Source organism: Thalassophryne amazonica, chromosome 12 (genome assembly GCF_902500255.1).
Source record: "Thalassophryne amazonica chromosome 12, fThaAma1.1, whole genome shotgun sequence".
In the NCBI taxonomy this organism is placed as follows: Eukaryota; Metazoa; Chordata; class Actinopteri; order Batrachoidiformes; family Batrachoididae; genus Thalassophryne; species Thalassophryne amazonica.
The window spans coordinates 99,780,060-99,796,979 of NC_047114.1; the positions used below are offsets into that span (position 1 = coordinate 99,780,060).

Sequence of the window (16,920 nt, forward strand, 5' to 3'; positions counted from 1 at the left end):
AAATCCTCCAAACCGTGACTATCCAGGGTTGGGACCAGGAAGCAGAGTTGTAGTCTTACACACCTCTCTGCAGCTTCTCTCCCCCTGCCATCCCCTCATTACCCCATCCCCCATAGAGACGGTGCCTGCTCCCAGACTACCAATAACCAGCAAAAATCTATTTAAGCATAAAAATTCAAAAGAAAAATAATATAGCACCTTCAACTGCACCACAGACTAAAACAGTTAAATGTGGTCTATTAAACATTAGGTCTCTCTCTTCTAAGTCCCTGTTGGTAAATGATATAATAATTGATCAACATATTGATTATTCTGCCTTACAGAAACCTGGTTACAGCAGGATGAATATGTTAGTTTAAATGAGTCAACACCCCGAGTCACACTAACTGTCAGAATGCTCGTAGCACGGGCCAGGGCGGAGGATTAGCAGCAATCTTCCATTCCAGCTTATTAATTAATCAAAACCCAGACAGAGCTTTAATCATTTGAAAGCTTGTCTCTTAGTCTTGTCCATCCAATTGGAAGTCCCAAAAACCAGTTTTATTTGTTATTATCTATCGTCCACTGGTCTGTTACTGTGAGTTTCTCTGTGAATTTTCAGACCTTTTGTCTGACTTAGTGCTTAGCTCAGATAAGATAATTATAGTGGGCGATTTTAACATCCACACAGATGCTGAGAATGACAGCCTCAACACTGCATTTAATCTATTATTAGACTCTATTGGCTTTGCTCAAAAAGTAAATGAGTCCACCCACCCGATTTAATCATATCTTAGATCTTGTTCTGACTTATGGTATGGAAATAGAAGACTTAACAGTATTCCCTGGAAAACTCCCTTCTGTCTGATCATTTCTTAATAACATTTACATTTACTCTGATGGACTACCCAGCAGTAGGGAATAAGTTTTCATTACACTAGAAGTCTTTCAGAAAGCGCTGTAACTAGGTTTAAGGATATGATTTCCTTCTTTATGTTCTCTAATGCCATATAACAACACAGTGCAGAGTAGCTACCTAAACTCTGTAAGGGAGATAGAGTATCTCGTCAATAGTTTTCATCCTCATTGAAGACAACTTTGGATGGTGTAGCTCCTCTGAAAAAGAGAGCTTTAAATCAGAAGTGTCGGACTCCGTGGTATAACTCACAAACTCGTAGCTTAAAGCAGATAACCCGTAAGTTGGAGAGGAAATGGCGTCTCACTAATTTAGAAGATCTTCACTTAGCCTGGAAAAAGAGTCTGTTGCTCTATAAAAAGGCCCTCCGTAAAGCTAGGACATCTTTCTACTCATCACTAATTGAAGAAAATAAGAACAACCCAGGTTTTTCAGCACTGTAGCCAGGCTGACAAGAGGTCAGAGCTCTATTGAGGCTGAGTATTCCATTAACTTTAACTAGTAATGACTTCATGACTTTCTTTGCTAACAAAATTTTAACTATTAGAGAAAAATTACTCATAACCATCCCAAAGACGTATCGTTATCTTTGGCTGCTTTCAGTGATGCCGGTATTGGTTAGACTCTTTCTCTCAGATTGTTCTGAGTTTATTTTCATTAGTTACTTCATCCAAACCATCAACATGTTTATTAGACCCCATTCCTACCAGGCTGCTCAAGGAAGCCCTACCATTATTTAATGCTTCGATCTTAAATATGATCAATCTATCTTTGTTAGTTGGCTATGTACCACAGGCTTTTAAGGTGGCAGTAATTAAACCATTACTTAAAAAGCCATCACTTGACCCAGCTCATCTTAGCTAATTATAGGCCAATCTCCAACCTCCTTTTCTCTCAAAAATTCTTGAAAGGGTAGTTGTAAACAGCTAACTGATCATCTGCAGAGGAATGGTCTATTTGAAGAGTTTCAGTCAGGTTTTAGAATTTATCATAGTACAGAAACAGCATTAGTGAAGGTTACAAATGATCTTCTTATGGCCTCGGACAGTGGGACTCATCTCTGTGCTTGTTCTGTTAGACCTCAGTGCTGCTTTTGATACTGTTGACCATAAAATTTTATTACAGAGATTAGAGCATGCCATAGGTATTAAAGCACTGCGCTGCGTTGGTTTGAATCATATTGTCTAATAGATTACAATTTGTTCATGTAAATGGGGAATCTTCTTCACAGACTAAAGTTAATTATGGAGTTCCACAAGGTTCTGTGCTAGGACCAATTTTATTCACTTATATATGCTTCCCTTAGGCAGTATTATTAGACGGTATTGCTTAAATTTTCATTGTTACGCAGATGATACCCAGCTTTATCTATCCATGAAGCCAGAGGACACACACCAATTAGCTAAACTGCAGGATTGTCTTACAGACATAAAGACATGGATGACCTCTAATTTCCTGCTTTTAAACTCAGATAAAACTGAAGTATTGTACTTGGCCCCACAAATCTAGAAACATGGTGTCTAACCAGATCCTTACTCTGGATGGCATTACCCTGACCTCTAGTAATACTGTGAGAAATCTTGGAGTCATTTTTGATCAGGATATGTCATTCAAAGCGCATATTAAACAAATATGTAGGACTGCTTTTTGCATTTACGCAATATCTCTAAAATCAGAAAGGTCTTGTCTCAGAGTGATGCTGAAAAACTAATTCATGCATTTATTTCCTCTAGGCTGGACTATTGTAATTCATATTATCAGGTTGTCCTAAAAGTTCCCTAAAAAGCCTTCAGTTAATTCAAAATGCTGCAGCTAGAGTACTGACGGGGACTAGAAGGAGAGAGCATATCTCACCCATATTGGCCTCTCTTCATTGGCTTCCTGTTAATTCTAGAATAGAATTTAAAATCTTCTTCTTACTTATAAAGTTTTGAATAATCAGGTCCCATCTTATCTTAGGGACCTCGTAGTACCATATCACCCAATAGAGCGCTTCGCTCTCAGACTGCAGGCTTACTTGTAGTTCCTCGGGTTTGTAAGAGTAGAATGGGAGGCAGAGCCTTCAGCTTTCAGGCTCCTCTCCTGTGGAAACCAGCTCCCAATTCAGATCAGGGAGACAGACACCCTCTCTACTTTTAAGATTAGGCTTAAAACTTTCCTTTTTGCTAAAGCTTATAGTTAGGGCTGGATCAGGTGACCCTGAACCATCCCTTAGTTATGCTGCTATAGACGTAGACTGCTGGGGGTTCCCATGATGCACTGTTTCTTTCTCTTTTTGCTCTGTATGCACCACTCTGCATTTAATCATTAGTGATCGATCTCTGCTCCCCTCCACAGCATGTCTTTTTCCTGGTTCTCTCCCTCAGCCCCAACCAGTCCCAGCAGAAGACTGCCCCTCCCTGAGCCTGGTTCTGCTGGAGGTTTCTTCCTGTTAAAAGGGAGTTTTTCCTTCCCACTGTAGCCAAGTGCTTGCTCACAGGGGGTCGTTTTGACCGTTGGGGTTTTACATAATTATTGTATGGCCTTGCCTTACAATATAAAGCGCCTTGGGGCAACTGTTTGTTGTGATTTGGCGCTATATAAAAAAATTGATTGATTGATTGATTGATAGTGAGTAAATCTGAACTGTAATAAACATCTGTAAAACCTAAAATCTTATATGTTAATTCCTGTCATGTGCTTTGCAATAAACAGACTGCTGTGAGAAGCTCAGTCCTCCCCCAGGAGAAGGAGATTTACTTTCAACATGCTGCTAGACAGTGGGCAGGAGACATGAAGTGCAAAGCACCTTTCACTCATGGTTTCATTTAAAACCAACTAATTCCGGACAGTTTAGCAAAATTAATGGTAACTCTTTCATTTTTACAAAGTGAAAATAAAGTGAAAAATACGATATTGCACATATTTTTTAAAGTAATACACTAATTCCTGAAGGTTTGAGCCTTAAACAGACACGTCCAGAAAGGCATTATGGGAAAATTCAAATGAGCAGCTCTTCACCCACCCCGTAAAAATGCAGAGAATACTGCCACCTATTGTATGGGATTGTTAATAGGCCAACATAGTTGTGAATCTCAAACACAGTGTTACGCATCACCGATCACACACATTGTAAATACCAACACACAAGGTACAGTAACTTTATGGGGTGTCAAAATTGGCATGTTTTTTGTTTATTTCAGTTTCACAACAGTATATCATTTTAAAGTGCCACAATTCACCCCAATGAGATATCCCATAATCCCTTGCACACCAGAGAGTTGCTGCAGTCAAAATAACACCAACAATTGCAAATGAACATTATATGACCAAAATGTAACTTTTATGCCTTTCATAACATTTTTGAGACTGCTGCATGAGACCCTGAAAACTTGCTAAAACAATACTCCAAATATTCCGTGTTTGCATTTAACTTATGTGGAACTTCATAAATGCAAACTGAATTTCAAACATATATATATGTGTGTGTGTGTGTGTGTATGCTGCGTCAGGAAGGGCATCCGGCGTAAAACCTGTGCCAATTCAAAATGCAGATCCACCTTGGATTTGCTGTGGCGACCCCGAGTGCAAACAAGGGAGCAGCCGAAAGGACTTACTATTACTCTGGAATAAACAGTGCTGTGAAGGAAAATAAGCAGGATGTTAAAGAGCAAACTTGTTTCCTCCAGAATGACATGAACATGAAGCGATCGCATCTCAGTATTCTCGCATTCAGTAGTGTCAGTAGCTGCCAGTGTACCGGAGTCAATACTAAAAGTTATCAGTTTAGCTTTTAGCTGTAACTTCTGCAAAAATTTTTTTACATCACTTTTATGGCTCTTGCAGATGCTGTGTGACTAATTATATTTTTATCAGCTACATCAGGACTGACACGAGTTGAAGTAATGCTTCATAATCTGGTGTATAGAATTTTTTTAAAGCTAGTGTTGAGTGTTGATATGAACTTTAAGTCATAAAAGAATTTTCTTTGGCTATAATTCTTTTCCTTAGGGCCCCTTCATACATAGTACGAATAAGTACAACTCAGGGCGACTCACGGAGAAACAGCTCGTATGAACGAACCATGAAACATTGCACCGACGGGCAGGCGTACACGATCCCGGTGCGACGGTTCATGCACGCGACGGTGTCCTTCGAGCAGGAACACAGTGCGTTCTCCACATCAGCTGCACCACATCATGCCCCTGATATGGAGAACAATAAAATAAAAACCAGCTGTATAATTTGTGAATATCACTGGGTTGATATAAATAATGTTGGGAAAGTGTAGTGACACGGACCCACAACAGGGGGCGCAAATGAACGGTCAATAGATGAGCCAAAATATAACAATTTAATGTTGTGAATGTGCACAACGAACATACAGACAATCTCAGAATATCACAACAGTCAATACACAAAGGTGACGTGTGGGCAGGCTCGAGGATAGAAGACGTCTATCCTGAGGAGAGCCGGAACCACACGATTTCCGCCGCCCCAGAACCTGGTGAATACTGGAGCCGCCAAGTCCCGAATTCCCAGGTGATCACCGTCCCCGACTGTCGGATCTGGTACTGCTGGTGAAGAACAAAGACAGTCAAGTGTGGGTGTGTGTACACCCAGTAACAATAACGGTGGGAATGCCACCTCCACCTCACACTCAGCGCGTTGCAGCGGTCTCAGCTGAAAAGGAGTGCCGTCTTGCACAGCCTCCTCAAAAACGACCAGTTCTCCTGCAAACACTCACAATAAACAGATTTACAAAGGCTGAGGATATTACCTCCAATGAAGTATGATATCTCGGCAACGAGGTGGAGATGACGTCTGGTCTTTATGGAGTGAGATGATGTTGAGTAGATGGGTGACAGCTGTCAAGAGGTAATGAGCGACAGCTGTCACCCCCGGCTGTGTCCATGGCGGCAGCGCCCTCTCGTGCCTGAAGCCCGCACTTCAGGCAGAGCGCCCACTGGTGGTGGGCCAACAGTACCTCCTCTTCTGGCGGCCCACACACAACAAATAATACATAAAAGGGGACGCAATACAGAACCCCGCAGTTAAATAACCCTGGTTAAAAAAAAATGTCACTCACAGGATTTGAACCCATACACCCTGATTACCAGATGGAAACTTTACCACTGTGCTGCCATCGCTTACCTGTAATCAGTGCAGAAAAATGCCTGAAATCAAATCAAAGACATGGACGAGGTGCGCTGCGTGCAGCCACTGCAGCCCGGAGCAGGAGCAGGAGCAGAGATCTTTACAGGTGTGGCTGTGAGCAGACACACCCCTGTCCATTCAGCACCCAGACCAACATGTCACTCTGTGTTATGTGGTCATTCATTTTTGTTATGTAATTGGTATTGTCATAATTATTTATATACCTGTCCTGGTGGTAGTTTCTGTGTCTGTCATCCAGCTGTTAGTGTGCTGTGATCAGCTGACAGTGATGAGATCTGTATATACAAAAAAGCATTTTGTGCAAGTGTGCCCCCCGGCACACGTGCGAGACATATGCACCATGTGTGTGGCTTTTTGCAACTCCAGTCGTGGGGCATATTCCAAAACTAAACCTACATTTTAATACTTGGATTTCAGTAGAAACTAAATTTTCTCAGTTTTGTGAAATTTGAAAGGCCCTATAGCTTTAAGTTAATGTTAAACTTTGATACCATGAGAGTCTTGATGAAAATCCATTTTCAAGTTATTTTGTTCACATGTAAACCACCACAGTACTCCGTTGCACCATGGTAATAATCATCAAAACACTAACTCTTAGTATGTCTTTCGGTTTATTTAGCGCCTTCGTGTCTGTCCGAGAGCTTCCAGTCCAATATGGCGGACATTCTGACTCTTACCGGACACTTGTTTGTCACGCTCGGCTTCGTCAAAGACCGCTCGGCTGATCCGGCGAGACCACGAGGTCAGGAAGCCGCTGACCGAGGGAAGCCGTCGCTCTGCGTCTGAGCCTACCTTCCTGAGCGCCGCTCTCTCTGAGTGGGTACCTGTTCCTGGCTCTGACAGCGACCTGAGGAAGGGGAGGAGCCTGTGGGTGGAGCTGGGCCACTCTTGGTCTTCACAGCCTGAATACCTGCTGGTAGCAGGACAGCCGCCATTTCTGCCACCTGAACACGTGATGGTGTTGTGCATGGGGAGGCTGAGCAGGCCCCGGTGGCCTTTGTCCTCAGGGGCAACCATTTTTCTTTGTGCAGATGTCTTCCACTCGTATCTGTCCAATGGATGCCCCGGAGCATGCTGGGAGTTGGCCTTCTGCCCAGACTTCATGTCATGGTGCCACCAGTGTGAGGCCTGGGTGCCACACAGACCCGGAACCACACGGTTTTGGCCCTTTGGGAGTTTCCTGCTTCCACTCATGGTTCAGAACGCACAGGTGTCCTCCAGGCAGCCGCGACGAACAGGTGGAGGTCGCCAAGATGGCCAAAGCAGCTGGCAGGCGGGCAGCTGAGGTCAAACATGGACATGCTCCATGGACGGAGCGTTTCTTTAACAAATGTAAACTGTTTCCATGTCGAGAGCCGAGCTCTGGTGACTCTGCCTCACAGGAAGTGTCAGATGATGTTTCACTTCAGCACGTCCAATCAGGTTTCAGCAAACAGCGAGTCATCAGACTGTGGTTTTCCGCAGTGAAACTGCACCCAGTGTCTGAGCGCCTTCAGGAAGTGATCGATGACACGACACGTCCATCAAAGGCTTTTATTCACATCAAGGGGGACAAAGTTTGAAGCTTTTCTTCAGTCTAACAGTAAACTGAAGCTTCACTTTTCTCATGAACACTAACTCAAACCACAGTGTTCAAAGCATGAAACAAGTGTCAAATAAAATCAAATTCAAAATCTGATTTACTGCTGCTCCTGAGTCAAAGATTTGTCCTTTGATCTGGTTCTTAAGCTCCAAAGATCATGCGTGCTTCAACACGGAGACGAGCCAGAGCGGCCGCCAAACTGCCAAACGTATTGATAACGTCATAGTAGGAGTACAGCTGATCCCGTCAGACCTCCGGCGGGAACCAGAGTCCGTCCTGATTAGTACTTGACCATGGCACCGCTTAGGAACACCAGGAAGTCAGAAGGACATCCAGCAGAAAACTTGTGCCAAATCCCAAAGTGGAACTGTGCCGGATCCTCTGTGTCGATCCGCATCAACTGGGGAAGCCAGAAACAAAACTAAAAAAATTCCTGCCAGAGCGTTCCATCCTAACTGAACAGGCGACTCCGGCGGCACTTTTTACAACACAGGATCTGGTGAAAATCCGTCGGGACCTGAAATAACCGCTGTGCCTGTTGTGTGTCATCATGTCACTGTTTGTTTTGTGTTTACATGTTTGTATTCATCCAATGACATCATGAGGAATGCCCTATTGGGAAACTGGGAAACCTCATACCGAAACAAGCAACAGCGGCCTCTAGTGGCCACTAGCAATGAGGCTCCATAAACCAGGAGCAAACAAAAGGACTAGCTTATGTTTTATTGCTTGAACAAACACTCAGTTAATTCAACTCAAATATAAAGGAAGGAAGGAAGGAAGGAAGGAAGGAAGGAAGGAAGGAAGGAAGGAAGGAAGGAAGGAAGGAAGGAAGGAAGGAAGGAAGGAAGGAAGGAAGGAAGGACTGACCGACCCCATTATGCTCATTTCAATTCCCCATCAGACAGTTAAATTGCTTAGGTGCCCTTTGCAAGGTTCTTAATCCTCATATTGCTGCAAGTGTGCAGCTGAGTGTCTTGCTGTGTGTGTATGTGAGGCATCACTGTAAAGCACGCTGACTGTCTTGCTGTTGTGTGTTTGTGTATGTGAGGCATCACTGTAAAGCACGCTGACCATCTTGCTACTGTGTTTGTGTATGTGAGGCATCACTGTAAATTGCTCTGAGCGGCTGCGTCCATTAATTGTTTCCTTTAATGCAGTGTCTCCTCAACGATCCGGACGGATGTTCTGCAAAAACAAAGCACGAGCAGAACCTGTTCCAGAGTCTCCTCCTCCACTAATAAAGAGTTTCAACTACACAAGACGTGAAGACCTCTGTAGACCACCAGACCTCTGTAGACCACCACACCTCACAGACTTCACACAGACTGGATGTGACATTTTGAAAAACAGATCTTTGATGTCCAGATTTTCCTTCTGTATTTTTCACACCTTATTATGTTTTGCATTTTTGATAATAAAAGTCCAAACATCATCTTTGATGTTGTTCCAGAACCGGATCAGTCTTTACAGCACAAACTGAAACAAACAGAAAATCTTTTCTTTTTTAAATCTGTGACACTCGGCAGCTTCTCACGAACACGAGATTTTCCAGCTTCCAGCTGAGTTTCCCAGACGTTCCCAGTTTAAACGCTCCTCTGGAGTTTTTCCAGTAAGCAGACTGCGGTCGGGCTGTCAGCATGCCGAATCTTTAAGACACGCTCTGACTGACCCACATTTCTTCATTTATTGGATAACGGAGCTTCTGCTGACCTGGTCCAAGCCGTTTGTGGGTCAGACCAAAGACCCAGGCAGGCTGAGCTTCAGTCCGGTCACCAACCGGAGACACATGGTGAGACTGATCGCCAGATTCCTGCCAGAGACTTCCTGCTGACATCAAAAGACAGTCAGGAGTCTGTGAGTGTCCCCGTCAGGGCACCGAGTCTGACAGGGACCTGGATCACACTCTGACAAAAACCGAAGGTTTGAGTCAAACATCATAACCTGGACAGAACATGTTTACTTATGTCTGATTTTACACGTGTCTGGATTTATTCTCAGGATTAACCAAAAAACAAAAACACTTTCTCTAATCCCACAAGATAACAAATCTGACCCTTTATCTGAATCTGGACCAAAATATGGACGTGTTCATACTGATCCAAGTGTCAGGGTCCACAACATCATGTTTAAAAGCCAGCACCCCCTAACCCCAATAACTATACCCGGGTAGGGAGCGATCAAGGAGGATCAGGGCAGTATAGTCCAATCGGGAATGTACAGACTGATCAGGGAGGTACGACGGATCAGGGAGATATGGTCCAATGGGGGAGGTACGGACTGATCAGGGAGGTGCGGACGGATCAGGGAGATACAGTCCAATCGGGGAGGTACAGACTGATCAGGGAGGTGCGGACAGATCAGGGAGATACGGTCCAGTCAGGGAGGTACGGTCCAGTCAGGGAGGTACGGACTGATCAGGGAGGTACGGTCCAGTCAGGTTGGTACCGACTGATCAGGGAGGTGCAGACAGATCAGGGAGGTACGGTCCAGTCGGGGAGGTACGGACGGATCAGGGAGGTACGGACGGATCAGGGAGGATCAGGGAGGTCAAATTTAAGATTTAACAGTTGTCCTTTTTTGTGGTCTTGCCCCTTCTGCACCCGTAAAGATCATGTGACCAGTTCCCTGTTTTTGTGTGTCCTGAAATAGACGGCGGTTTATTTCTGATGTTTTGTTTCAGAGGGGACATCCTGCCTCAGTCCCATGTGGAAGGAACTCACTGCTTCCTGCTCTGACTGGACAACTAAACAGCCCGCATTCCAACCCTGACCAGCTCTGGACCCGAACCCTGAACCACTAACACGCAAACAACAACAACAACAACTAATAATAAACAACAACCACAACTAACAAATAACAACAACACTAACACACTAACAACAACTACAAAATAACAACAATAATAATAATTGATTTGAATCACAATCAAATTGTCTTTTAAGGCCCCTGGTGACCTTTATCAGTTTAAAATGTGTCTCCTTTAACATCTCACCAAAAAACAAATATCAATGAAAATAAAAAAGCTCAAAAAAATTAGTTCCTGAAAATTTCACCCAACAAAACCAAATTAAAGACGGTTTAAATACTATTTTCTTTATCTGGAGAATAAAATGTTTTCTGTTATTGTGCACATTGTATTTTGGGACTCGGTGTCCCTCAGTGTGCATGTGTAAACCAGTCTGACTGGATGGGTCTTTGTCTCACACGGGACACTTGAACCGTCCACGGGTGTGAAATGATTCCAGAACAATAAACTTCCAAAGTCCCCGTCCAATACGCACATTCAGAGTCCCAGCGGGCGGTGATGCGTTTAATGTCGCTAGAACGCTGACGGCAGGAAGCCTGTCTGTCCTGACCTTTGACCCACCAAACATACACTTAGTTCTGCCTCAGTCGGCTCCAAACGGGACCAGAACATAACAGAAGATTAATGTTTGAGAATACGCTGAGTATTTATACGGTTCATCAGACAAATGCGGTTTTACTACAAAGTACAAAATAAAGTGCATCTGGCACAAATTCTCCCCAGTGGAGAAAAAGCTACAAACCGCACAACATTGTTGTAAAAAGCTGTAAAAAAGCCACAAACCGATGGTAGACGAAGCCACAAACCGGAAATGACACGAAATGATTTGATCCACCGACATCAACGGCCTTTTTGCTTAACGATTCCCTTATCGGTCCTTCAGAGCAGCTGTTGTTTTTGAGGGTGTTTGTCAGGAAAATTATCATTTCTTTATTACAGACCCTGCAGCGGGTCTGTAATCAACCTCTTCTATAACAGCTCCGCTTTGAAGCTTGAACCAACGAAGCAGTGCTCCGACCCGCTGCTTCGTTAGTTCTCTGATTCGCTGCATTTCAGAAGTGGCAAGTCGGCTTCTTAACCCCTCTCAAAGCCATTTAAAGGTGTCAATCATGAGTCACTTTTGTGTGGATTAAAGTCACTAACGGACTCTTGTCTTGTTGCAGACACAGGTAAGAAACGAGAATTGTCCTTCGCTCCGTTGGCACAGTTCCAAAGGCTGCACCGCTCTCTGCCAAATCAAGTTAAAATTAATAACTTCAAAGTGAATCACTGTTAATCAAATTACATCTCTTTCCAAACACTGTAACACAGACAATAAACTACAACTGAGTAAAACTTTTTTCCCTCCCAAAGTGAGACGTCATGTGTTCTTTATGAATGACACTGATGCTGAGCTCAGCTCAGACGTACGGAGACACATTCAAGCCAGTAATGTCTGAAAGGAAATGCTACAGATTTTATTTATTTCTATTTATGTCCAGAGATCAAGGATCCAGTGACCAATTTCATATTTATTTATTTTCAGACTCAATAAAATGTAGGAGGTATTGAAAAGGAATTGGATCGATAATGGTATCGATATCAATAAAATCGTATCAATACCCATCCCTAGACCGAAGTGACATGGGGAGATGCTGAAGAGCTTCGCTTGTTCATGTCCGTGACATATACATAATAAAAGTTAATTATCAATATTTTAGAACACAATCTGTAGAACCTGGATCAAGAAGAGGGAACTGACACGAGGGCCACTAGAGCTTTTGAACCCGTGGATATACAGCGCCAGTTCTTCCCAAATGCAGCGTGGGTTCTGCACCCTCACCACAAACAAACCTCCGTTATGTCACTGCGCATTTTCTCAAGCTCAAAGTGTGGCCATATTGCGAGCACCTGACTCCGCCCACATCTTGGCCAACCTATAAAAGGGTAAAGAGGTGGAGCCTGGGTGTATCTGTGTGTGACCTGGGCAGGACGAATGAAGCCCAAACACACCCCAGCTCAGTTACCTAGCAAGCTAAAGCTAGCAGGCTAACCTCAGTTCAGGTGCTTTATTTTTGCAGACAGGGCAGGAAGTCTTAAAAATGTTGACCCGTTTCCTGCCTCAGTAACCGTGGAGCTAACAGTGGTGCTAACAGTGAAGCTAACCACGGCACTAACAGTGGAGCTAATGCCACCAAGTCCGGCACCAGCTCTCGCTCCCAGACTGGACTTCACTTCCTGTAATCATCTTTACTTCTGCTCTCAAGTTGGACATTTTAACATGGGGCTCTACAGAGAGCGACCCCCTTGTGGAACCAGCCTCAAGCGACCAGTCGAGGATTTTGGACTTCCACCTTTGCTGTGTTTAACCGGACCAGAGAGTGAGGCTGGGTCCTGTGATGTCAGAGTCCAGGTTTAGGTGGTGAAGTCACCCTGCAGGACTCTGGCCGCCATCCGGAGCTGAAAGAGTTCTGATTCATGGCTCCAGCAGACGAGCAAGGGCGGGGCTCTGCTCCCGACGGTGACCTCGTCTGGTTCACATTTTGCAAACATCACAACTACAGCGGCACACGTTGGAGCTTAATCCAGGATCAGAGTCCACAGACTGCACTGATCCAGATCAATCATTTCCTCATTAATTATTGATTTCACAGCTGATTACTGATTAGTTTATTAATAGAAAAATGATCCTTTCTTAATGATTTCATTATATTTATGGAGAGTCAGTTGAGGAAAGACATCGTTCTAAAATCTCAACTCAGGTTTGACAGAAGACACATGAGACTCTCTGTTCTTGACTTTGCGTGTCTCAGTCTGTGTCCCACTCCACCATGAAGCTGGGACAGACAGAATCTGTCCAATCACAGCCGCTCTCCTGCACAGCTGTCACGGTGTCTTGGTGGCTTCCCTCGCATGCGTCTAATGGATTCAGAGTTTGGGCCACTGTTATGGTTCCACGTCGCCAAAGGTATCAAAATCATCAGAATCTCTGATCCACTTCATGCTGATTAACAAGGCGCCGCCGATATGCTGTTATTAGCTCAGTCCCTTGACCTATGACCTCTAACCCTGACCTCTAACGTCTAACCCTGACCTATAACTTCTATCCCTGACCTCTAACCTGTACTACTGCTGGTGTTTAATTTCCGGTCAGTTTAACAAATTAAAGTTCATATTTATGTTGAAATGTCCAATAAACACTCAGAAATCTTTACGACTTGAAAAAATGTCCCCAGAATAACCAACCAATTCAGTTCAGTTTATTTCATTTATATAGCGCCAAATCACAACAAAGTTGCCTCAAGGTGCTTCACACGAGGCAGGTCTAACCTTACTAACCCCCACAGTAACAGTGGTAAGAAAAAACTCCCTCTGAGGAAGAAACCTCAAGCAGACCAGACTCAGAGGGGGGGACCCTCTGCCTGGGTCAGTCTAACAGTTACAACATTTTTACAAAGTTTCACAAAGCTGAAGAAAGAAGAAACAGGAATTTAAACCACACGAGTTTCTTTGTTGTAAATGTGACAAACTGATTCCAGCTGCTCCTCATCCTCGTGGTGATGCCGTCAACTTAGCTGGACATTCGGACATTCATCAGTTTCATTAAGTTTTGGTGGCAGACAAACTAAAGGCCGTCGGTAAATTACTGTCTGAATTAAACTTTTTATTTAGTTTGCATGCCAGATAACCCGGAGACCCCAAATCAATGCAGGATGGACTTTCAGACCCAACTCCATCAATCAATCAATTAATCAAACCTTGAATCAAGCAATGTGTGGAAAAATGTGGGGCACTGAGATACACAAACAGGAACGTTAAAATGTTTTTGTTTTAGGTCAAGACCAAAAGTCAACAGTCTGGGTCAAACATCAGAATCAAAGGTCAGCAGCATGGGTCAAAGATCAGGATCAAAGGTCAGCAGTCAGGGTCAAAGATCAGTGGTTAGGATCACAGATCAGCAATCAGACACAAAGACAAGCAATTGGGATCAAAAATCAGAATCCCAAAATGGATTCAGAGTTCAGCAACCAGGATCAAAGACCACTAGAGGACAGATCAAAGGAATGACCCTCGGATAAAGGAGATGTCAGCAGAGATGTAAGGTTATTTGTGGGTGGGGCCTCTGCTGCTCCATAACCTGGAGTCCAGAGTTTTGTCAGGGTTTGAGCGCAGTACTCGCCCCTCCCTCAGTAGCTGTTATTTCCTGTTAACTAACCGTGGTTAGTTACTAAATTAACTAACCGACACGTCCCAGGAGCTTCTTCCTGCCTTCATCCTGTCACTCCCTCCTCCTCTTCCTTTCCTGCCTCCTAGCTTCCTAAATGAGGTGCCGCTGATGCTGCCGCAGTGCTCATGAGCCAAACCGCGGACGCTCAGCCAGCTGCTCCGGTGCTGACCTCCGAACTCGCGTCAGGATCCAGATCGGACCCACACCGGCAGACCTCGGAACACCAACTTCCCTAACTCAAAGGGGCTCGGTGGCGCCCCCTGGCGCCGGCGTTCTTACCGTGAACCCGGAGCCATCCCTGCTGCTGGGACACGGTGTCACCCAGGATCCGGTCCACCAGGGGGTCCAGGAGGCTCAGTCCGCCGTGGGCAGAGTCCACGTCCCCTGGAATCGAGTCCGTGTCCATAACCGACCAGAACAAAACTTTTTCAGAGCGGCAGACTTCAGAGGCTCGACAGCGGGACCGGGATCGAGTCTTCGGTCCAGCAGCTAGCCGTTAGCTCGTCGCCCGGCAGCCGGCGGACCCGCTCTCATTCCCCCGGAGCTCTGGCTCCACCTCCCGCTGATAAAGTTCCGGCCGGGCTGCGTCCTGACCGGGCCGGATGAGAGCGTCTCGGTAACCCGCTGGAACTTAACCGGACTCCGGACGCGTCTCTCCGCCGCTGCCGCGCGCGCGGACCGTCCGTTTCTCCTTAGCGTGAACGCGCATGGCGCACCCCCGGCCGGCCGGCCCGGCGCGCACCCACAGCTGCAGGGAGCGCGCTCGGAAAATAAAATAAAATATTATTAATTATTACAATATCAAAACCTGATTGGTTTGATCAGCAGCGACTTTTTATATTTTTACAACATTGCTGGATTTTTATGTCACAGCTGTTCATATTAAAAGCAAAATATAGCAAATAAACATTAAATATAAATTGTCACAATATATATTTTAAATATATAAATACGAAAAGTTTTTTTACTTGACATTTATTTAGCTTTCTAAAATATTTCAATCTATTATTAACACACAGGTTATATTTGGGGAGCATTTTCAAGTTAATTATGAAGATATGGTTAATATTTGGCTTTATAAACATAATTTCTGACTGTCAGTAATAAACCACGTGTTTTTAAGTACATACACCTTTTAAATGTTTTCATTTTTGTTTGGATAGAAGAGTAATGAGCGCGTATCGAGGACGGACAGAAGTTATTCGGAGTCTGGCTCCCCCTGCCGTTCAGTGCGTGTAATACGTTTCTTTTCCGTTCATGTCAGCAGCAGCAGCAGCCTGAATTATTGGCTATTTCCTGGTTTTTCTGTCTTTTCCCTCCACAGTTAAAGTGTTTCAGCTTCATGAAGTAGGAGCTGAAATGTGACATCATCAGTCGCAGCTTCAAGTCTTGGCTCCAGTGTCCCACGTGCCTTCTGGCAAACTGCCCAAAATGTCAAGTCTTCTGTTTAAAATCTTTCTCTGTTCCACGATGCACAGCCACAGAAGTCCAGAACAGCTTCAGGGTCACCTGGTGACTTCAGGGTCACTGCCTCCTCGGTGCACACGGTACCTCACCGCTTAGTGGATCTTTATTGTAGTTTGATAAATTTTACTTTGATGAGGGCGGCACGGTGGATTAGTGGTCAGCACTGCTGCCTCACAACAGGCCATGGGATCAATTCCCGGCCTTTCTGTGTGGAGTTTGCATGTTCTCCCCGTGGGTTTCCTCCCACAATCAAAAAACATGCTTATTCAGGGTCTGCTCCTTTCTCTGCCCCTGAGCAAGGCAGCGTCTCTACATCTGGAGTTGGTCCCCGGACCGTGGCTGCTCACTGTCCCTCCTGGTTGGATTGTGTCTAACTGTAATTAGGACAGTTAAATGCAGAGGACAGGTTTCGGTGTATGTATGTACCACGACAATAAATTTTCTGTGTATAGCTGCACTTTTAGAAATTACTCTCAAGTTTTACAAATTAATTTGTGTCAAGTTTTCAAACAGAAGATGAACAAAATGCTCAAACTCAGATTTACTTAAATTAATATTGATGGTTTTTGTTCTCACTTATCTTAATGTCCTTTTATTTTGTCAAAAATGTTCAAATCAATACAATCGAGGACAAACTGTCATCAATCCAAAAAACTACCTTTATTTTGTTGGTTTTAATCTCTCATAAACCTGCCACCTGCTGGATGGTGAGTGGATCCTGGGTTGATAATTGAAATTAAGAGCAGGTGTGGTTGAGGTTATGAAGGCGGAGCTAGTTTAAAAGGAGACAGTTAAAGGTGCTT

General features: G+C 44.4%; 1 protein-coding gene across 1 annotated transcript in view; it reads right to left on the reverse strand.

Moving 5' to 3' along the window:
* Positions 1 to 7,246, reverse strand: part of LOC117521326 (ras GTPase-activating protein nGAP-like) — a 46,267-nt gene extending 39,021 nt beyond the window's left edge. The window contains exon 1 of the mRNA XM_034182638.1: positions 6,730 to 7,246. Within this exon, the coding sequence (XP_034038529.1) occupies positions 6,730 to 7,246 (517 nt within the window). The remainder of the gene's footprint in view (positions 1 to 6,729) is intronic.
* Positions 7,247 to 16,920: the final 9,674 nt, after the last annotated feature.